The 23,338-nt window shown below is 47.8% G+C and overlaps 2 protein-coding genes across 2 annotated transcripts in view; both read right to left on the bottom strand.

Annotated features, from left to right (window-relative positions):
* Window positions 1–1,567, bottom strand: part of ZDHHC12 (zinc finger DHHC-type containing 12) — a 6,983-nt gene extending 5,416 nt beyond the window's left edge. The window contains exon 1 of the mRNA XM_026860671.1: window positions 1,556–1,567. Coding sequence (XP_026716472.1) covers window positions 1,556–1,567 — 12 coding nt within the window. The remainder of the gene's footprint in view (window positions 1–1,555) is intronic.
* Window positions 1,568–2,003: 436 nt separating this feature from the next.
* On the bottom strand, window positions 2,004–18,755 carry ZER1 (zyg-11 related cell cycle regulator). The gene is made up of 15 exons (XM_026860192.1): window positions 18,476–18,755; window positions 17,454–17,604; window positions 16,725–17,161; window positions 14,996–15,172; window positions 13,822–13,936; window positions 13,160–13,306; window positions 12,741–12,914; window positions 11,490–11,705; window positions 10,842–10,883; window positions 10,375–10,494; window positions 9,861–9,976; window positions 9,560–9,748; window positions 8,489–8,586; window positions 8,001–8,103; window positions 2,004–7,014 (listed from the first exon to the last, which is right to left on the bottom strand). The coding sequence occupies exons 1-15, from the start codon at window positions 18,631–18,633 to the stop codon at window positions 6,957–6,959; spliced, it is 2,301 nt and encodes a 766-aa protein (XP_026715993.1). The 5' UTR covers window positions 18,634–18,755; the 3' UTR covers window positions 2,004–6,956.
* Window positions 18,756–23,338: the final 4,583 nt, after the last annotated feature.

The raw sequence follows: 23,338 nt of genomic DNA, 5'->3' as shown, positions 1-23,338 counted from the left end.
CTTTCCCCGCGCGAAGGTGCGTCCCGCTCGCCCCCCGCCCTGAACCCCCGGGCTCCGCACCGCCCCTCGGCCGCCAGCCGGGTTTACTTCAGCTGGGAGTTCGGGGTAACACTCCTCCACCCGAGGCAGAGGTGCCGCTGGGGGCCAGGGCGCTCTTGGGGCGAGATGCTGCACCGCGGGGTGTTAACTCTGCTCTCGCCAGTTTGACTGTTTCCTCTGTTGATTTCCATCCCCCAGGGAGAAATGCAGAGGTTGTGCCCGGCCGAATGCATTTCGACAGCCCTAGTAATGCAAACAGAGCCTGTGCAGTGTCTGACGTAACTTTGGCAGGAGCCCGCCGGGGTGGGATCTGATGTAAGTTCAGATGTCTGCAGTGAAGCCGATCCCTGACAGCAGCAGAGGCACGTCTATAGAGACCCGTCCCTCTCATCTGAGAGCAGACGTCTAAAAGTAGTTGAATTGCACCCTAGATGTGTTTTTATCTCTTGACAACAATAATAAAAAACCCAAACATGATGACTAGCTTACATGTACGCATTTACACTTGGAGTATCTATTTAGGGGAGATGAATCTCATTACAGGCCTGTGAAAGTTCTGAAATCAGTGTTTTCTCTTTCAACTTGTTTTAACACAGATGTATCCTGCTGGTTTTGTTACCTTCTTTCCCAGTAAAAATTTGGGCAGAAAAATCACATTCTTGGCAAATTTATCCTCCAGCACCTAAAAACTAGCTGATTCCTTGGTATTGTTTGACCACAAATGAGGTATTTCTTGATTTAGCCTCCTTAGGTGAGTCAGTGACCACCTGCTGATTCCAGGAAAGCACCTCCTGTCTGCACAGGTCACTTAAATGATTTACCTGAGGCAGCTGTGTTGAACTGTTAATAAAAAAATCACAGTCTAGATTTCCAATAATCATTCAAATCCTTTTGCTTTCTTTGTTTTTATTCTAGGCAAATGCAAAACCTACAGAAATCCTCCGACACCTCATAGATCACATCAGTGCTTGTCAAACCTCACATACAGAGTTTGTATGTGAGATGGCTCTGCTATTCTCTGCGTGTTTAAATATCCTGAAAATCTTTCTTGAGTTCCTTGAGTTGCAAAGGAAGCCTTCCAGAAGAGTAGGAAGCTCAGAACAGTAACATCAGGCTCTGCCTACAAACAGAAAGGTGGTATTGTCTTTCTCTTCTTTGCAGAGAAGTGTAAATGATAAAGCTAAATGAAGGCCACTTGAGTAGTAACAACATTACCCACTTGAAAGTAAAAATGTTTTAATATTCTAGAATAATCTGTCCTAAATAATGTAGTCTTGCTCTTTGTGATTAATTTGGTGCATGTTACGCTTTTTATCGTTTCTTACAGCTTTGAAACCTGTTTTAGAGAGATCAGAGCTTATCTCTGTCTCAAGGGTTTCAACCTAAATGACTAGTTGAAATTAGGCTTAGTTCCAGAAAGTCTCTGTTAACAAGTTTCTGAGCAGAGAATCTAGATTCTTACAGCATTCCAGCTAGGAATTTGATGCTGCTGGAAGGTAAGCCTCTGTACTCTTACAACATGGTACATTTTCAGCTTCCTAGAGGCAGTGCAGCTTCACATGATTCCTCCTACTTCAGCCACCTGGAGTCCGATCCTTTGGAGAGTTTACAATGACCAGTGTATTACAGTGAATTAACTGGCAGCAGAACCCTTGCAGGACTGAGGTCTTAAGAAGAAAGTCACGCTGGCCTTAAAGCAGATCAACTGTTTTAAGCTGAAGTCTTTTCTTCAGTACTCAGCTTCTGCCCACTTACAAAGCTTAGGCTGTGGAATGCAAGCCGCAGATCCGTTACAGAGTTCAGATGCAATCTGTACAGTCAAATATTGTTCTGATTTTTTTTTTCTCTTCTCACATAATTTCATAACAATACGCTCTTCCTCCACGCCTCTTTTCTATTGACAAACGCTATTGTATCCCTCAGAGTGATGAAAGGAAAAGCCACTGAACTGCATCATCAACATATGGCAGTTCCTTTCATTTTTAATGAAATGTATGACAGCAAATAGACTAGTAATGTACCTAAATAAACCACATTCACAGACCAAAGGAAGAAGACATTGTTAAGCACTAGGTTTAATACACAGCGGGTATCCAATGGATACAACAGAAAAGTTAATTCATTCAGAATTGTAAGGAAGCAACAGTTGTGCATTTTTTTTTTTTTTTGCTTGGTTTCACCATGTACAAACATTTGAACCAGGCCTCTCAACATTAGGCAGGTCAACGGACAGAGTAAAAGCAGACGCTTGCTCATTATAACTGAGGTTATTTTCGTTAAGCAAAACAAGGAAATACATATTTGGTTAGCTTAAAAACTTTTTTTAGACAAGAAAAGAATTACAGAGAGAATCAGTGACAATTGTATGAAATCAAAATATAGTCTGCTAGAGCAGAAGTGTTTCAGTTCAGCAGCAAATCTCCCTCATTCCTTTTTCTAAGTGCTGTCTTCTCATCCAGCCCCCATGTTGCTTTCATCCATTCCTGACCACCATTACCCTCTGTGCTTCATACGCACGGTTGTCTTGGAGACCAGCTGTTTCCCTACTTTTAATTCTCTTTTTCCAGCACAAGTTACCCTCTAACACCTGAGCTGTAGCAGGCTCCTCCCTAAACAGTCTCAAGAAAACATCTTTTCTGTGTAGTGCCTGAATGCAGTGCCCCTGTAGCTCTTGCTCTACTGGTAATTAATTGCCTTCTTCAAGTGATGAGAGGGGAACAGGCTCACAGCTCCAAGACTTTTCTTCCCACTCATCTTGTGCAGAGACCAGAGTGACTGCAGCCCAACCAAGGTGATGAGCTGGGTAGGATTCAGTGCTGAGCAGATAATCATTTCAGCCAGTAGGTAGGTGTAGGTTAACAGCAGCCATCGTGTAGATGGGGCAGATGAATTATCTGCAATGTTACTAATTGCCACAAATATCAGTGCTAAACTTTCTTGGCTTGATCTAGATGAGAAAGTCTGGTGCTGCTGGGTGTTAAGCATCACACAAGTAGATGCCAATCTGTATAAGCAGTTCCTCCCACAGACCTTGTAAAATGGAAGCACTTGTGGTAAGTTGCCCACCAATTTGCTCTCTTATCTATTCCAGAGAAAATGGCAGACACCTGGCACCCTGCATGTATCACTGACTTGGGCCACTGACTGGCAACGCCTCCTCCAGCCAGGAAGGAAGCTGCATACAGTCTAAAGGTAGAGGGTTCCTTTGTTGGCACAGCCTGCAGACTACTACTGAGTTGTGTTCGTGCTCTGCTTGCCAAGCTTTTGAATATTAAAAGAAATGTAGTTGTGAAAACTTGAATAACAGTCTGAATGGGACAACAGCTCCAGAGCCCAAGGAGCCCCTCTACCATATGTTTACACACTATCAACTTCTCTCCAGCTGGATTTTCATTTGACAGATAGAACCCTGTTCTAGTTTTCTGGGCACAGTTAGTCGTTTGCTCTGTAATTCTGTGGGAAGTTGAAGTCTCGTGGTTTGTTCCTTTGCTCCAGCAAAGCTGAAAGGCCTGAAATGCTTCTCTGTAACAACCAAGCATTTCAGGGTATCCAACTTCCCCTTTTACGTTAGACCTTCATAAAAAATCAGCTACTTTGCCCTCCCATCCTTTCCAGAATATTGGTATGATGGCAGCAGACAACTACGCTGTTCTGACCCGAGTGCTGGGTCTATGGCAGCAATTGGTTAACTCCTCTTTGCCTCCAAAAGCTGCTTTCAGGCCACAGTACATGCACTCTGCCTGGGGTGCAACAACTCTGGTTGTTTCAGTTAGGGAATCTGAGGTACAGCCTAGTTTCAAACTCCCAACTCCAGGAATTTCTGGATTACACTCAGGTGTTCAGAGGATACCTTCCTCTCTTTTGCTCCTTACTGAAAGTAAATTTCAGCTCATAAAGTTTGTTGGCTTGAAGACATTGAAGTTTGTAGCCAAAGTTCATGTTACTTTAACAGGGATGCTCTTTCTTTTAAAAGGCTGTCTCAGGGATTTACCTTGCTGGTGGCCTGACTCAAACTCTTACATGGAGTTAGCTGTAACAGACCTGTTATAGTTCCCCCTTGCCCCTGGGATCAGTGACAGATTTTGGTAAGCTAAGCTCTTCTGGCAGGCTGGCCTGACTCTGTTTATCACTGTGTTCCTGGGAATTTGGAATCTTTTTAGCCTGGTTCAGGCTCAGGTGGAGCTTGATAAGGGTATGTGAACAGTGAGGACAGAGGTTACATTTACAGTATGAAACAAAGGTTCAGTGCAGCTCAGATCGTGTTAGTTTGGGATGCTGTGGCCCCGCTGGCAGCAGGTGACAGTTCAACAACAGCTGAACTTACAGGGGCACTGGTTTGAAAAACCTAAACCTCTGGGGTCGTGAGGCGGACAGAACCAAGCCATCGCTGTTCATTAACCTCGATGCAGTTGTGCCCAAACCTCAGCTAAAGCCCAATTGTTTGTCTCTGATTACAGTGCAAGGCTGAGCTCTGCTCGAGCTGAGACGGGAGCTGCTGAGCTCCAGCTGCCTCCCCAGCGTGGCAGCTGCGCTCTGGGGACGTGGGTTTCTGACACCTCTCACATCTGAGATGTGGCCCCTTCTGCTCCGCTCCCACCTTGCCAACACAGTCAGAATTTTGAGTGCTCTGTCACATGATTCAAGATTTTAGCAGTAGGAGCTTTCACTATATGGGCATTAGGAAGGAAGGAAGCCTAGTGGGTGGCACTGTGACGAGAAACAACTTGTAAAGGACAGCAGCGCTAAATGGAGAATGGAATCAGCAAAGCCTGACTCCCCTGATGCACCGGGGCTGGCTGGCAGCATTTTCAGCCTTAGTTTTGCATCTAGAAGGAAAATTAGCAAATGTTATACAGAAAACAGATCTTGAAATAAGCTTCCCTGTCTCAGAGCTCATAGGGGCACAAATTCTTAGGGAACAGGAATAAGAGAGAGAGAGAGAGAGAAATACATTTCAATCAAACGACTGCAAAAAAAGTATAATTCGTCAAGTTTTGCAAACCATATGAAAACAATTCAAAAGTGACACAAAAATATATATAAGTTTGAAAAATACTTAAAAGAAAAAAAAGTACAGATCTCACAATATCAAAACAAATGACGTATGGTTAAAAAGGAAAAAATAAAGACATTGAGTAACACCATATTGGCAGAAAAAGTAAACCTCTCCAGGGCAGCTGTGTTCTGTCATTTAAAGTGTCAGTCTGTGTATCTAGGATCTGTCTATAATGTGCTCAGCAATGACAACATTAACTCTGAGCATTAGAAGAACCTCATAGCAGCGAGTCAAATCTGAGAGCAATGTATACAAGGGAAGGGAGCAGCAAGGGTTACGGTGCTCAGAGGCCTGCAATGTCCCAGCTCGCGTGGCCGTAGTCTCCTCTTACCACTACCAGACATAAAATCTTTCCTGAATCCCTTCTAAGGGAAGATTTGGGAATGGTGGCGAGCGCAGGGCTGGAAGCGTGGACTGCACACTGTGTGCTGAGCACCTGGCTGCGAGGCAAACCTTGGCCTTGGGCTTCTTGAGCCTTTATAGGCCTAGATCTTACAGGTGAAGACCACCTTAGCGGGACTCCTCTCACCTACGTCGTGTAAACTGGAGTAACGCTGCTGATGCAGGCAGGACTGTGCTGGTAGGTGCTAGTGGGAGTCAGAGAACAGGGCCTTCTGCTTCCTGGAAGAGGGAAAGATGCTGGGCTGGAACAAGAGGTGCTGTTTCCTGGGATTGCCCTCCAAAGGGTGCTTGGAGCTTGCCCAGTCTCAGGAGAGGACTTCAGCACCTCAGCACTTGTCCTGCTGTGAGCTTCCTACAAAGGGGCATTACTTGGCCCCTGAGCACGGCTGGCACCGGTGCAGGCTGAGAAAGAGCTGAACAGCTCCAGTCCACGGCTGGGACTTGCACAAGGGGTACAACCTGCTCTGGACTGGGGCCTGGTAGAGCTTATGACGCAGAGGGGAAACACCTCTCTGGCCTTTGGAGCCCTTCCCCATGAAACAGAACTAAAAAAGGTGAAGGACTGGAATAAAGGTGTATAGCCCTTTGTGAACAAACCTCGTTCCTTGTTGCACAGGCTCCCTTAGAGAGAAAAGCTCTGTGCGGCCAAGGATGTGTAACTGTTCTTACTGGTCACCCACCCGAGGCTGGGTGGGTGGCAGATCCTCCTGTACCACCAGAGGGGACAAAACAGACCTCTTGACTTTAAGGGGAATGTCTCACTTCCAAATGACCCACGTACAGTAAGCAATGCTTCCGTTACTGTGAGTCTCCTATAAAAAACCCTTCAGGGATTGAATTGACTTAAAAGATCTTTCTTTTCCATTTCTTCCATTTACAAATACCACAAAAAAAAGGTCAGTCCTTTTGGTCTAACTCTGGTATTGTGTCCCCCAACCTCTCTAACCAAATAAATAACTCATCACTGCCTGTAACCCCATTGAGCAGCCAATACTGGTTCAGGACTGGTGTTCTTGCAGACATTACAGGACCTCATGCAATACAGCAAAAGGGAATTTTCTAAAAAGTGGGAAATAAAAATGTCACACTAGCGATCACACAACTAGGTCTTCAAGCTCATGATCATTTGAGGCTCTCTGTGTGGTCTAAAATAAAAAGGTTAAAAGATACATAATGTAGTTGTCTTTGTTTTTTTGTTTTCTTTTATACAGAAATCATACACACAGAACTTCAACCTGAAACTTCATAACAAAAAAAAGTCCACTAATTTAAGGAAAGCATTTTGTTGTGCAAAAAGTCCCTCCCCCCTCCCCTGTTCACCTTCATCTACTGAGGGTCTCACACACACACATAAAGTTTCCTTCCAACAGGCGAGTTGGTAAGAAAGAGTCCTCCCTATATACAGTGAATTAGAGAGAAGCTGGATACAGTGCTGGCAAGAGGCATTAGATGATTGCCTCTATCTGGAAGTGTCCATGTTCTCCTCCTTAAAGTTACTGCAGTGCTCTATAACTTTCCTATGGATAAAACAAGGACAAGGAGAGAGGGTTTAGTTTAAAGCTTATTGCATGACACTTGCGGGACAGCGACATAAGAACTGTCCAACAGCTTGGTCTCTATGTAACTACCCTGCTCGCAGCCGGCAGTCTCTTCTGAGAGGGGCATCCTCTGGCATTTGTGTCAAAAGCAGCGTTAGAGCTCAGAGTTTCTCCCCACGGAATTTTGAGTCCTGTTAGTGTAGGCCCAGATCTGTGACTGTTCATGCATCACCCCCATATCCAACTCTACACACACACGTACACACGTACACAAACGTACACGTGTCTGTCGCTGCCCCCCGCTGTCCTGCCCCTGCTTTTCCTGTTCCTTCACCATTCCCGCCCTGTCCCGTCGCCGCACGCCATCTGCCTGGCCCAGAGTCCCCTCCAGCTGCCCCCTCACGCTCCCTGTTCCCCGCCGATCTCTGCCTCCCTGGCAGGTTCCTCCTGCAGGGATGAATTTCTGGCTTGCGGTTTGCCAACGATCAGAAACTGCAGCTCTGACAGAACGACTCCGAAGGGAGGTCGCCTAACAAAACGCCGTGGGGAAGCTCACAAAGCTGATGGACTCTCCCCAGTTTTTTGAAAAATCCTCTCATTTTAACTGTTCTGTCAGCAATTTTACTGATTCTGGAGACAGGGAGCCCCTACAAGGATGGGGAATAGCGATGTGTGGAGACTATCACCGCAAGAGATGCAATTAGCCATGTGGCTTCCCTGTCCCAAGAAGCCACATCTATGACCAATTTTCCCGGCATCCATCAACCCTGAATGACCTGTGTGTATTGCCCACCTATAAATGCCTCTCTAGTCTGTTTTCATCCTTTTTTTCCTGCTCTTCTCCTGTGTCCACCCCTTGTACACATCAGTACAGGCCTTTCTTTGGTAGCCTTACTTGATGTAGAAGAATAAAAACTAAACTAAAGCTGAACTGACTGTTTGATGATAGTGCATTAGTGTCCTACCGGGCCATTTCCTTGGTCTCTTGCCGTGCTGAGGCCATTTTAATCATGTCCTTCAGAAGGGGAATCCCACCTTCCTTGATCAGCAGCGGGCAGTACTTGTCAGCTGCAGAGAAAAGAATAAAACAGGTCTTTGTGAATCTTCACAGGAGCGGTATAAAGGGTGGCAGGAGGGGAAGGAGGAGCCCGTGGCCTGAGAAGCCACAGAACTTTTCTTGTGGAGCCAGCCTGCTCAGGGTGCCCTGCCTGGGAAAACAGCCACAAAAGGGCTGACAACGTCAGGGCCAGAAGGAGCCAAACATTGAAGGAATTTCCCACACAATACGTCTCATTGTTTTTTGTTTGGCTGCGCTGCCTGGACATTCCTGCATCATTCAAGGAACTTCTATCTACCTACACAGCTGAGCTGGGAACTTTTTCAGCTGACGAGCCCAGATCTAAACCCTCAACTTTTACAGCTCGGTGGATGTGATTTTGAAAAGGGAACTTACGGTAGACAGAGACCAGGTTATACAGTGCCCAGGTAGCCCAGTGCTGGCTGACTGGGGAGATCCCTTGTGGAAGAAGTCGAAGGATTGGTTCAAATGACCTGCATGGAAATATTGGAGAAGTTGTTAGAAATCCAAGAGCTGCTTCTTTCAGCACCTTTGCCACTCAAAGCCACACAAACTCCGTGCTCACAGATGCCATAGCAGTAAATCCATTGGCACATCAAAGATTCTGGCATCAAACAGTCTGTGTCACACGGCAATACTGGCAGGCTTACAGGCCCTACCACTTCAGCAGAAACATGCTGCCCAGATAAAAAGCCGCAACGAATGCAACCGAGTCCAAGAACCGATTTCCATCCTCTGTCAGTCATTCCCTCATGACAGCTGAAACCCAGCAGCCCTGATCTGTCTGCAGAGGGGTGAAAGCAAAATGATACAGAGCTGAAGGTGGCTGCTCATGTGCAATGGTGGCTGTGATTCTTCTGACAACAATGATGTGTCTGTACTGTAGCTCAGGCTCTGGAATGCCATTCGTTCTGGATGCCTGTCAGGCACTAAGGGAATACACTGTACCTGATACCCTCTTACAGGAGGATTCCACCAGTTGTATTAACCCTTGAAGGGATTTCTGAGAACTGTGTTGAAATATCCCCCAGAGAAAAGCAAAAGTTACGGCAATCCACGTGACTCCCAGAAGCAACCAGATTTAAGGAAGTGCAAAGGACAGCAGTCTCAGAGGAAAATGCTTAGGCAGGCCAGCACAGTCAGACCACGGGTTTCCTGAACTACACCATTTCACCAGAAACATGCAGGAGAAATTCTGCTGACCCCCCACACTTCTCCCATAGGGATTGCCAGGCAAGGTGTCTCATTTCAGCAGCCTGTGTAACATGTTCCAAAGGAAGATGTAAAACCATCACTAAAGAACACGTCCTAAAGGAGGATGTTTCTCCTTTACTCTGAACAGAGCCTCCATGCTGAGCTGTACCTCTTCCCTTCTCTCTGCTGGTGCTCGCTTCCTTTGATAATCCTGACTCCTAGGTGAGTGGGACAAACTTTCCTGTTCCTCACCTGTAATTTATATTCCTCCTGGAGTTGATATCCCAGCTCTGGATGGCTGCCCACATCCTCTTGACAACTTCCTCTCGGTGGGGCTCACATATACCCCAAGCCTCTGGACCATCAAACATGATGTGGGAGAGCACACCGCAGGCATTATAGGATACCTCAATCCCATCTGCTTTGCTCTCCAGCAGGTTGCTGCCGAGGGAGAAGAGATCATTGAGAGGTGCCCACGCACCAAAGGTTTCAAAGTCTCCAGGTGATTCAGAAGCACCAGAGCACTCCCCCTGCTCATTAGCCAGGCACTCACCTGAACACACTGATGAACTGGGAGGTCATGAGCTGTGGGCGGAGCTCCTTCACCTCTGCGACATTGCCCAGGAGGCCCAGCATATTGCGATGCAGCTCCTGTTTCTCTGGGAACTCCTAAGCAAGCAAACAACAGGATTACACAATCACAGGGCTGTGGTGATGCTGACAACAAGCAACACTGGGGAATATGCAGCACATTTAGAAAGGCTGAATACTTTTGGTAGATCCCAGCTGGGATCTCTAAAGACACACGTGATGTGAGAGAATTAAGGCCAGGACCCACTATTCACTGCTGTTCTACTTAAGGAGGATTGCATACAGGATGGGGAAAGAGGAAGATGAGTCTAAGTTTCTTTGTTCTGCTTCTTGCATGGATGGATGTGACAAAGAAGAAAACATGCAAGCTTTTTCTTTTCTGTTTGGGTGACATAGGAAGTACTGCTTATGGATTAGCACAGCCAGGGATCCTGCCTGGGCACCTGCATCCTCTAGAGGAGACCAGACATACTTACTTTCAAGCACTCCAAGAACAGTTTCATGCCGCTGTAGTTAAGGAACATCTCGCAGTTATCAGGGGTCTCATCGGTGATGTTCCAGAGAGCACTCCAGGAGAACTCCATCACCTGGTCACACTGCAGAGCCACGGAGAAAGGGACAGAAACAGTTTTGCTAAAGTGGGAGCCCAGTGCAAACCAACCACTTGTGTTTTCTCTCTGCTATCACCCTACATGGCTCCAGAGGTAAGAAAACTTTGTTATTCACTTTCAGTTTGTTAGCAGGTGGGTTTTTTGTTTAATATTTTTTGCCTCCCCATCACATTTCCCTAGCCCTCACCCTGGGACAGGAAATTTTGCCGCATCAGCTGAGATGTCTTGTATTTGTTAGAGAAGCTGAGCTGGCACTCTAGACTGATCTCCATGCCTAAGTCAGACTGGAGAGAAGATACTCTATGTATATATTTTTTGGGGGAAACACTCACCGTTTTATCAGCCAACTTCTTCTGAATCAACTTTAGCATTGTCTGTGGGCAGAGGAAGGGGAGAATGAAAAATGGTTCAAGAATCACAGTGCTAAAACTAACTGCTGTAGTACTGCAGGGCTGGCTATGGCCAAGGCAGGCGTATGCAACTCTGATCCTTTGCAGAGAACCTACTTGTTATCTCTTTCTCTAAACCAGTGGGACTGGGTTATGCTCAATGTTGCAAGTATTGACAGAGCTGAAGCATGTCACAGTTCCCTGAGCTGTTGAGTTTGCAGTCAAGTAGTTTTGATCTGTATGAGAGAGTCTGGAACATGGTATATCGCACCAAAGCAGCGGCCTCTGCAGCTCTTTGAAAAGGTGAGGGAGAGGGGTTGACATGAGCTGGGAAGCTGATGCGAACTCTGGGAGATGCAGGAGCCAGTCACAAGGTGGTACCAGTTGTACCTCTAAGCTCATGGCCTCCGGTGCTGGTAAGTCAGTAGGAGGCGTCACATGGAGGGATGGGCCCTGGGAAAGGACAGCCTGGTTAGGACACTAATTCCCTCCTGTGACGCTGCGAGGCTGGATCACTGTCTGGTGCACTGCTGCAAGGGAACTGTGCTAGCCTGGGTTAAGGATAAGTAGACATCTTGGGACCATACCAACCATGACAAACCCCATCTTGCCCACAGCTTCTTTGTGATCGTTGTCCACCTGGCAGACCAGAGCGTTACAGAGGTGCACAGCGATGCGCTGGATGGACTCATCCTGCCGGCTCTGGTTGAGGATGTTCAGCAGCAGCTCGTTGACTCGGCGGTACTGGAACTCCAGCTCCTCAGGAATGCTGAAGTTACACAGGGTCAGGCAGCAGTTTCGCTGTACCTGGGCCAGAAGGAAGCAAACACTGAGCCAAGTGGCTACAAAAACATGGACCCCGTCACCTCATGTGTCCTTGCTGCTTGGTACTGAAACCATCTTCTTGCTTGATTGTGAGCGCTAATATTTCCATATCCCTCCTATCTAGCACTGTGCTTTAGCCAGGCTCTCTCAGCACCCTCTTCTCTCTCCCCATCACAGGGAGACACAATCTCCCAAGGCCCATCACTTTCCAAGCCAGTTCCTTGCTGCCTGAAATCTTTCTACACAGCAGTCACCATTCTGCAACCCAGTGGCACCATAATGTCAGCTCCCTTCCAGTACAGTGAACTGGGATGATGTTTCTTCCCACTGACTCAACACCCCCAGTGCCCACACCCTTTTCACTCCACAGTCAGTGCTGTGTGTTGTATGCACCCTCTGACCACTACCATCAGATAAAAAGGTGCCTTGATATCATCACTTTCTTCCCCTTGTTCTGGGAAACATCACGTGGATAAGGAGGAACTGGGGTTGTTTAATCTAGAGAAGAGGAGGCTGAGGGGAGACCCCATGGCCTTCTACAACTCCCTGACAGGAAGGTGCAGAGAGGGGGGATGAGTCTCTGGAGCCAAGGACCCAGTGCCAGGCCCAGAGGGAATGGCCTCAAGCTGCCCAGGGCAGGGTCAGGCTGGCTCTGAGGAAGGATTTCTGTGCAGAAGGGGCTGTTGGGCGTTGGAATGGGCTGCCCAGGGCAGGGGGGGAGTCCCCGGGATCCCTGGAGGGGTTGAAGAGTCGGGCTGAGCCAGCGCTGAGGGATCTGGTGGGGTTGGGAACGGTCAGGGTGAGGTTCATGGTTGGACTGGAGGAGCTTCAAGGGCTTTTCCAACCGAGATGATTCTGTGCTAATCCCCATCACTACAAGGAGCAGATCTGGGCAACCGCTTCTCTGGTGTCTGCCTTGGCTCATGTCCTAGAGGTTTAGAAGACCCAAATGCTAACACCAGGCTAAAAACTTAATACAGGGAGAGGGGGAGCTGAAGGAGGCCGGGCAGCTCTTACTGTGACTTCCTGGTAGGCCTCCATGCCGTTGAGCACCACCTGGATGACCTGGCGCCGCAGCTTCACGCTCTGCTCCATGCGGTACTCGGAGTTGGTCAAGTAGAACAGCGCCGCGCTGCCGGTCACCTGGATGTTTTTGTCATCCTTGTGGCACTTGAGGGCTGTGATCACCAGCTGCAGAGGAGCAACATGAAGCTTCAGTGCCACTGACTGAGGTCTTGGAGTGACTGTTACAAGCCTGCAAGGAACGTGTGGCCCAGGCATTGCAGGAACGTGCTTACGAAAGGAAGGTACCCAGTTCCACTGCGCTACTGGAACTTCCTCTAGAATGGCCTGATGTGGTGTCCCAGGGTGAAGAAACACTGGGACTGCACAATTCCCCTTCTCATGGTGAGGTAAATGCTAAACCTGGGGCTTACCTGAAGGGCTCGCAGCAGCTGGCTGCAGCGTTCGATACGGGCAATGTCAAAGAGGAGGTTGATGGCCCGGGAGGTGATTTCTGGCCGGTGCTCAGTGTAAGCCTCAATGGCATTCAGGACTTGCTCTTCGTTCTTGTCTCCACTCACCTGGCGTGGAGGAACAAAAAGAGTCAGGGAGGAAATGATGAAAAAGGAAAACCAGTGTGAGAAGGGAATGCTGAGGGTACATCTGGAAGGTCAACGGGTACAAGTTCCCTCTGCCCTGCTGGTAGGATTAGGCCCAGGATGACAGCAAAGAGGTTGAATCACCTCTCAGCCCGGAGGGACAAGAAATGGCACCTCTGAGACAGGAGGATGTCATTCACAAGTAAGATTCCTTCTTTCCTTAAATCCTTTTCTTGTAGCCACAGGCATCATGGTCCTTCAGCCAAGATAGTTTTTTCCAGAACCTTCTCTGAGGCATGTTTTTTAACCCTTGTAAAAACCATGTGGGTTACAGGTCCTGCCTTCTGATAGTTTTCCTGCATTATCAAGTAGCTATTGAAAGCTCAGAGCTCAGTTCTCACACCCTAAGAACTCCACTCTGCTGGTGGCCAGTAATTTTCACGTTCTTTTTAACTTCTACCAAGTACCTACTGCCAATATTCTCGTGACCTCATTACCTTGTAGGCTGGAATATGTGTCAGACGGCAGAGAGATGTTTCAAAAAGGCCCAAGAACTGGAGCGGTCGTTTCAGACCCCGGAAGGGAGCAATGCTGCTCTTTGCTGGCTCAATGCTGAGGAAAAAGAGAGATTTCTCCTGTTGGTACTGTGTTTCTTCAGGTGTCCCCTGCCACAGAGAGAGCTAGAGTGACAATAGCTACGCTTCAGTTGTATGTTAGCCTGCTTCTCCTAAACGTAACGCTAAACATCCATCCTGGGTGATCCTGAGTGAAGGGCTAAATGTGCTGAACAGAAACAGCAGTAAGAATTCACGCAGACAGAATGCAGCTTTCCCAGGCAGAATTTGTCCTGGAAATTCACTAGCTGGGGTGAATTTCCTCCTAGAAAAGGGCTGTGGATTTCACTGAACCAAAGTATTTCCAAACTGGACTGCATGTCATCTGACAGACACACTAGCCTGCCTCTGACCATGCAAAACCACTAGCTTTGCTGTCATGTTCCTTACTGACCAAGAGCCAGTATTTTTTCACCAGCTCTGGAGGAACGGAGCCAGTACTGTCCCACTTGTTTGCTTTTGTTCAGTAAGTGCTCAGGGAACAGGAAGGGAGAATTCTGGGCTGATCTAGAAAACCAGACCCCTAGGTATGCCCCTCTGAGGTGCACCAGGATTTTCAAAGGTTGCCCAGTACCCAGGTCAAATCTGAAAATATGTCTTTAGATTCTAAGTTCCTAAAACACTCAGCCCTTCTGTGAACACTGATGTATTGACTCAGTGTAGAAATGTTCTGTCTCAGAAAAGCCTGGATTTCAGTGAGGGTTAGAATGTTCCATGTAGAAAATGTGTAAAGGGCTTTGGAGTCCTTTCAGAAAAAATATAAACCACTGCAAGAGATCCCTGTAAGAATGTGTGTGGAAAAGAACCGAAATATTTCTTTGGATTTGTATGGCATGCAGATAGGATGAATTCTTTATTACTCTCAAAAGTCCTTACATGTGTCACATACCTCAGCTAATTCCCACACCAGTCTTTACCATCAGGAGAAATTAGCAACAGTTGTATCCTTTTCAGCATTAATTAGACCTATAGAATTTAGAAACTTAGAGGGAACTGTTCTTAATACAGCCGAAGATGGATCCATCCAAGCAGACCTCAGTAACTGCCTTTTCCTTACCTTGTCTGGCCCATCTTCTCCTCCATGCTTGGGATAGTGCAGTTCTCCAGCATGGTGTGCCCTGAGATATCGAGCGAAGTGAGGTTTACCAAGTTTTCCACAAACAGGTTTAGAACCCGCCGGGTCAGCTTGAATTTGTAATAACTGGACAGATGGTCTCGGGAGATATCCAAGTGCCTGCAAATGACAGAGAGTGTCTCAGAGCCTGGAAAACATTAGCTGTGGCTTCTGCCTCAATACCAGAGGAAGATGAGAAGCCAAGTGTGACTATTAATTTGTATTTATTTTTGTATTACTTCCTTCACAAGATACAGGAATGTGGTTCTGTAGGATCTGGCAGCAGGATCTGGCCCTGTGTGTAACTGAAGCACACAGATATCTGGTAGAGGTCTGCTTAGAACAGAGCACAGTGAATCACTTGGCCACACATCACAAAGGGAGTTGCTCCAGGCTCAGGAACAGTCCTTCCCAAGCTCCATCACAGCAGCCACCTGAGCAGTTCTGCCTGGTGATTAAGATGCACCGGAGGACCTTTGCATCCCCAGAAACGTATGTTTCCTCATCCCACAAATTAAGCTACATGAGATTTTTGTCTGCTTCCCCAATCTTGGGTTTTTTTCTACCCCAGGCTACTACACTGCCCTAATTTCATTCAGGTAATTAAATGCTTAAGCTTTGGGGAAACCCTGATGTTAAGGGAGTGGTGGGACAAACTGACCCATCACCATGGGCAGGTGGGATCCCTCACAGGACAGGGGCTGCTCTTGCCTGCCAAGACCCTTGAGAGAGACTTCTCTAAACTGCCCAAGACAGCAGCCAACATCCCACTCACAAAAGTGTCTTCTACCTGTTGTAGACCAAGTTTCATTGCAAGTCACTGGGAGTTAAAAGTACTTGGATTTAGAAAATGTTATCCAAGAAGTTCCCTGAGACTCCAGGTCATGCATTAACCTGGTACCCCCTAGTGTCTGCAGTCAGTAGAGATGATACTAAAGCCATGGCAAAGCATCCTTTGTGGGACTAGTACAGCCCTTCTCTTTGGCTTGGAAAGTCCTGGATCCCTTTCCTGGTACCACTGTGCAGTTTGAATAGCAATTGTCTCAACTGTGTTTCAGGAAGTCATTTCACTGTCAACACTGTTAGGTCGGGAGTGCCTATTTATTTACACTGTTTGTTGCCTTGGCTGCACCATCCGTGCACAGGGTGCTTCCACAGAGCATGGCGGGTAGACAGCCTGAGCTCTGAGTTTTTCCTAGTTTTACCTCAGAGCCAGGCTTAAACTTTGGACATTCCTGTTTGACAAGTGGTTTGGAGGACTGAGTTTCACGGTGTGATTATTGCTACCTTAGTTTATGCACACATCTCTAGTAATTTTTTGGCTGTCTTTCAGGCACTCAGCTTTTTGTTTGGCTGGGGGGAGTGGTTGGTTTTGTTTGGGGTTTTGTTTTTTTCTTTTTTTGGTGTGTGTGGTTTTGGGGGTGGGGGTGGTGTTTTCTGTTTTTCCAAGAGGGAGTTTCTGCCAAGTGGCGTCCTTCTGCAAGCAAAATGCAGGCTGGCTTTAGACATGTCAGATACATACAGTGAGTCAAGAGTGAGCCTGTTCTTAGGAAGGTTTGGAACTTGAAACCAGCAGTGGGTGGCTCTCGGTTAGCAGGCAAGCAGACCACTCCTAAAAGGCCTTTTCCTATCAGTGGGAAAAGGATAAACAAGGAAGAACAGATCTGCTGACCTGAGCTTGCGAAGCTGTGCGATCACTTGGATGTGCTCCTCTGAAAGGTCCATGTTGTAAAGCACTAAGGAAACCAGACTGTCCTTCCACTGGGTCAGAAATCCCACATCATTCAGCTGGATCCCAGAGAGATCAAGAGCTGCGAGGGAGGCCAAAGGCCGAAGCAACGTCTCCACATTTACCCCTTCGATCAAGCGGCCCAGGTTCAGGAAGCGCAAGCGGCTAAAGCCTTCAAAAGTAAAGTCTTTGACCAAGACCTGGCGAGTGGGGTTCACCAAACAGTCATCTTCACAGCCTCCGGGGTTCTCCTCCTCGTAAAAGATATTACAGCAGCCAAAGAGGCTAAGGGAGATAAGCGTGTGGCTGAAGCTCACCAAGGTTTGCAGACTCTTGGCTGTCAGCTTCTCACAGTTAGTCAGGTAGAGCTCAACAAGATCCTGGAAGATGGGAAATCAAAGTTAGAAATATTTCACAGGCAGAGTGCCCACTCTGTTTGCTATACCACCTCCCACTGGGACAGCCTGAGACCACATCGCTGAACTCGACCAGTGTCCCCATCCCACTCCCTGTAGTGGCTCTGGGAGTCGAGAAGGGAGAAGCTGAGTTTCTCCTAAAGAAAATTTGGACAGTGAAGGATGGAGTCTTGGGAATCTCTGGGATTCTAGCTGGTGCCCAGGCAGCAATGCTGCTCTGCAAAGTGGCAGCTGGAGGCTGTCTGTGCAATACCACCTGCTTCCTGATGGCCTCCAGGTCCTGGTCCTGCACAATCTGCTCCCGCAAGTGGATCCGTGCTAGCCTGGTGCTCCGGGGATCCGAGAACAGGGTGAAGAAGCTTTCGTGGGGTTCAAAGATGCTGTCCGTCTTCACCAGCTCCACGTACCTGTATTGGGGCAATGGTGTTAGCACAGCACGACACAAAGGCTCAGCTACAGCTCTAGCACCTTCACTGGTTACCAGAACACGTGTCCAAGCACACAGGCACATGCAGGTTCCCTCCTGATCATCCACAACAGCCTTTGGGGTGATGGGAACTGGCCTATTACCTCTTCTCTCACAGAACTAATGATCCTTAGGAAAATCTCAGGCAAAGATTTGTGCAAGGTCATGTGTGTGTGAGCAAACTGGATTCTGGCAGGCACAGACTCCAGGATTGTTTTTTTTTCTCCTAGCTGTTTAAAGCTAGTAATTTGATTTTTTTTCATCTTTCAGAAAAGTAGCTGGCCAAAGTTCTCTGCCAGGCTTTGTGGGCAGGAATTCAGCCAAGAGAGACTGTGATAGCCAAATTATAGAAATCCCTGGAAACAGGTTGCTTTGTAAAGCTATGGGAGCAGCAGCCGCCTTAAAATTTAACATCTGTTAGCACTTTTCACTCTCATTTTTCTGGTTTGAGAGAGAGTTGTAATACTTCAGTGGCAGGAAATGGGAAAGCTCCTTTGTTGCTTACTGATGTTCTTGGAAGAAGCAGGGACTCTCTCACTCTGGGTTTACCTATGTGGAAATGGTGATTTCCACAGAAACTCGAATGATATATAGTGCAGTACAATAACCCCTGGGGATGCTTCCTTCTGAAGTTAATGCAAACCCTTGTTTCCAGTATGAGGATCAATTGGAAAAAAAAGAAAACAACAGCCCTGTGAATTCTTCCCCATTTTTTTTTTCTTCCCTTTTCTACCACTGTTTTTAGAGAACTATATTCCCCCTTCCCTGAGCTCCTGGTTCCTTCCCAAACCAGACAACAGCCTGAAACATACTCATTGACAAGTTTGTCACAAATCTCGCTTGGCAAGAAGATGTCAGGATGGAGCCGGAGAGTTTCATTGTCCAGTAGATAGCAGAGAGTCCCCTCCAAGTTGCGAAGGCAGTAATCTGTGCACAAGGTCATTAGTGACTCGGGGCTATCGGATGCCATCTTGAAGGAAGTTATGGGAAGGGGAAGAGCAGAAGGAAGCTTTTGATTCAGTAGATCCTCTCCTCAAATGAAGTTCCAGGATGAATTTACAGGGACATCAGGACAGCTATAAGCAGAAGGGGGGAAAAAAAAGGTGCATTGAGAAAGACACATTAGCAAGTGTTCCCACAAAGCTGTTGTACCAGCAGGATGTTGATAGTTGTATTTACAGCCCATCACTTGCCGACTTCAAAAGAACCTGCAGCATTTTGGCCTCTCTGGCAGTATGCCCTTAATTCCTTGGTATCGCCACCCCCAGGAGACACTGCAGGAATGAGTTAACATGAAACGTGTTTGGAAATGGGGCTACACAGCAAGAAAATGTTTCCTCATTGCAGGAGTTATCTGGCTGACAAAGGCCCTCTGAAAGGGAAGTGGCAGAAGCCACATTGTTTGGTTTCCTTCAGAGCGGGTTAGATAAACCACCAGAAAATTTACTGTTGGGACGATCCTTTGTATGGCCCCACTGGGAACTGGTGGCCCCATATCTCGTGCTTGTAATTCTATTTGTCACCATCCCAAGTGAAGTTTCATGTTCAACCTGAATGTTTCTCTGTAGTGCCAAGCCAAAGCTTCATGCAAGTCCTTGAACTAGACCGTGAAGCAGATCAAAAGCCAGAGGGAAACACAGAGACTGGTTTGGCTTCCCTTTGAGTGCAGTGTAAAGCAAGGTTTGTGCATGTGCTGGACATGGGGAGCACTCACCCAAACCATTCCAAACCTTTTGCTCTTCTTCATTTTTAGTACAGGATAAAGAAGGACGGGTGAGGCAGACAATCAGGGGAAGCTATTCCCGTCTGTTTTCTTATTTGAAAAAAAAATCCCATGGCTCTAGTATTAAGACTGGCTCACTGGCACTTGAAGGAGGCTGTGCTGGAGCCCTGGAGGTGTTTAGCAGGAGTGACTGAAGACCAACAATGCCATTTCACTTTCAAAGAGTCAAATTGCATTAGAAGCAACACTAATGTGAACGCTTCCATGTATTTCCACAGACACAAAAATCGTGTTGAAATGTTTATTTTTTAGGTAAAACCTGTGTTTTATCAACAAGTATGTCCCTGTTGGCAGAGAGCACACCAGTGCTATGGAGTCAGTCGTTATTCTCTGTGCCACAGCTGAGCAGCCATTTGCAAAATGTCCTTAACTATATTCCGTTTCTGATCTTTATCCTGCAGCTGCAAAGATCAGGACACTTGTTTGTGTCTCTAGCTCTCTGCTTCTCTAAAGCCTCCAGTGCTCGCTCTCTCCTTCATTCCTGCAGTATCAGGACAAGACAGAAGAGTTTAACTCCCTTTCCTCACCTTAATCGCTATCCCAGGGCGGATCAGGCACTTTCCCTCCACCCCCTTCAGATGCTCTGTTCAGCCACTGCCTGGGTGATGACACCCGTGTGAAGATCAGTTATGGCTGTGGACGAGGTAACCTTTTGAATTCAGGCACCAAATGGTCTGTCTGGGTGACAGGAGCCCAGCTGTGCCTGAGCCTGCCCGGCAGCCTGGGCTCCCGGCCTTCTGATCCCTCCCTGTGCCACAGAGAGCATTTCCATGCAGACACGAAGGCAGCACAAGTTGGAAATCAAAGCTCTGCTCTTCATTCCTTCCGTGTTTTATTAATTCTTTTTCTGAGGGTGTGCTTCAGTGCTGAGGACAAAGAGTTGGCCAAGGAATTAACCCAGGACAGAAAGGAACCCCTCCAAAAGGAAGCGGAGATCGGCAGAACTGCTCCTCGCTGAGCCGCGGAGGAACGGCCGTGCTGGGTCCCCCCTGCGGCACGGCCACCCCCGGCCTCGACCCCCTGGGCCAAACCTCGTTCCAGTGTAAGGGGACAAAACCACAAGTGGGCACTGGTGATGAACTTGACTCGCCTTTTGGCTTTACTTGAATTTGATCTATAGTTTCTCCTTCCTATAAGCACCTTTGGGAATTGTATCTGCAGGCAACTGGCAGGATTCACGTTCCAATCTCAAACTCCTTCTGACCCACTGTGTTCTGACTTACAACTCTCAACAGCCTTTTCAGTGGGGATTTCAGACAGGTTCTCTGCTGGTTTTGGCTCAAGAGGCAAAAGGTCTCCAACAAAAAGCAGATGCTGAGAAAAAAAAACAACCCCAAAACTCAGCAATCACGAAAATTGTATTTAACAGCCCGAGCAGACAGTTTAAAGGCCTGTTCTTCTGGGTTACTGTGTCCTGAGCTGGGGTCACAGTAACACAAAACTGTGGCTTTTCCAGAGTGCCACAACAGCTCAGACACCTTTGAGATGCATGTGCTACAATGAAAATGATTAAGATGGGGGGGGCCTTCAATTTGGAAAAATAAGGAAAAGCATAATACACAGCCCTCTCCTTTGTAGTGAAGTCAGGAGAGAAGTCAAGGATGAAATGGCCACTGAGTGCAGAGTATCGTCTCACTGGCCGTGAGAAATGCAGGTGGGAGGAAGCTGTCCCATGCTCTGCACTGTGTCTGCTTTGGAGACAAACCCGCTTCACTTCCAGAACGAGTCCCTCTCACAGATTTTGCCGGAAGCTTTCTTGAGAGAATCTTTCCAGAAAGGCAAGATCGACAGGAAGATGTGAAGCAGTTGGGAAACGTGTTCTGCTATCCCTACCAGCTCCCCTGAGCTGTCAGACAGGAGGTCCCTGCAGCCAGTGTTCTTCCACTGTTTACTACTGATGGCCAGAGAACTCGAAAACAAATTCCCATTGACAATCTATTATCACGTGCAGCTGGAAAGGGCTAGTGCTTGGGACTTGTCCAAGCAGCTTAGAGCACTAAAGGGCGAGGACTGGCTTCCTGTGGCTCTGACAATCCTCTATTCCCCCTCTGCTGAGACCAGCACAATGTGGCTGGTTGATCCTAGCCCTGGAGATATCAGCTGGCCTTTAACTTCTGAGCTCCCCGTGATCCACCAACAAAATCCCATACAGAAGGTTAATACAGAGAAATATTAATATAGAGAAAAGTGGTTAAACTGCCTCAGGAAAATAACACCAAAGCAAAGCATTCATCCTCATGATTTATCATGGATATTTGAGTAGCACCCAGAGCTGCTGCTGTGACCTTTTGTAGAGGACACGATACAAGCTAACCTCTCCCTCCTCACTTAGACTCAAGACGTGACACCTGGGCAGAGGGAGATGGAAGTAAGAGTGTCAATAGCTGCACTGATCAATATTGTCTCTAGTTATAAGCTCAGTGTGCTGATAAAAATAAATGAACTAGAGATGCTGACAAATCATTAGCGTTTGCCTAATCATTATCCTCAGGCAGCTTTCCACAGGCAACAGATCAGCAAGTTGCCTGCCCAGCAGACTGTCACCAGCTCTCTCCAACGATGGGCAGTGAGCTGTCTAGTGCACGTGTGTTTTTGAAGGCTCAAAGACAGACATGTGAAACGTGCCGAAAACTCAAGTGCAGGAATCAAAAAGTAACTAGAACTACAACTGCCAATATTTTTCTCTCTAATAGGTTTGCTTCCATCTTAATGCATGAAGGAACTGAGTCCCCTGGAGACACAGGAGAAGGCATATAAAAGCCTGTGTGCCCAGGTACCCCCAGCAGCAGCCTGCTCCGCGGAGTAACAGCACAGACCTAAAGGAAACAGCAGTACACGGAGCTTCGCTCTCCCCCATCACCAGCCTTCCAGGCCCTGCCAGCCTCTTTGGCAAATACTGCTTATTTGTAGGCTACAGCCGTATTGTTACAGCATTTCAGGCAGCTCTGGCACGCGAGGCTTGAGACCGCTCTTGGCACTCTTGGGGCCCCCCATGCCAATATTCTCTACCTTGGACTTCAGACTGATCTCCTCTTCCAGTCTCTCTCTCTCTCTCCAGGCGGCTGCCCAAAGCCAAGCCTGACTCACCGTGGCTCCACGCCAACAACATAACGTTTACACTGTTGCTACAAAAATGATTGGCAAAGCTGACTTTTCCAGCATCAGGGACTTGTCCAAGGAGAGGGCAAACAATATGCACAGACGTGAACTGATCATGACGACTTCAGAATTACAAATGTAACGTAAATGCAGAGCTTGGCACAGGTTACATTTTGAAGGAAAACTGCATTGTCATTTTAGCTGGCATCTTGCAGCTGCAAATCACTCTGGTTTTATTAATTGATGGGTCATCGCAGCTTGTGCGGGGAAACACCCTCCCTGCCTTACAGCAGGGAAACCGAAGCAGAAGTAGATTGAAGTATTCTTGTGGCCCAGCAAAGCCTGCAATTTCTAAACTTGTCAGCCTGCCGAGACCGATATTGCAAATGAAAAGGACTCGTGCTAGCCAGGAAACGTGTTAATCTTTGTACCTGCCTGCAGTACAAACGCTCCTTCGGATCACTGGATTCTGCCATGGATTTTCTTTCCAAGAGGGGACCCCGGGGAGCTGCCGCTCCCTGGCCAGACCGCGACGGCCTCTGCTAGCCCCGTGAGGCAGGTCTGGTCACAAACCCAAACCCTCCCCCGCTCCCCCGACACGGGGCGCCGGCCCCGCTCCGTGCGGTGACTTTCCGTTCCCGGGGCACTCAGAGGTCACCCCCTCCCCAGGGGGGGGTGTTCATCGACCCAGGCCAGCCCGAGACCCCCCCGAACTGCTATGAGCCCCCCAGACACCCCCAGGACAGCCCCCTGCCCCCCAAAACTGCCCCATCCTCCAGCTCTCCCACCGCCC

This window comes from Athene cunicularia (assembly GCF_003259725.1).
Source record: "Athene cunicularia isolate RWA chromosome 17 unlocalized genomic scaffold, athCun1 chr17_part1, whole genome shotgun sequence".
Classification (NCBI taxonomy): Eukaryota; Metazoa; Chordata; class Aves; order Strigiformes; family Strigidae; genus Athene; species Athene cunicularia.
Note: the sequence above shows the minus strand (reverse complement) of the source record. Positions and strands in the feature narration are given on the sequence as shown.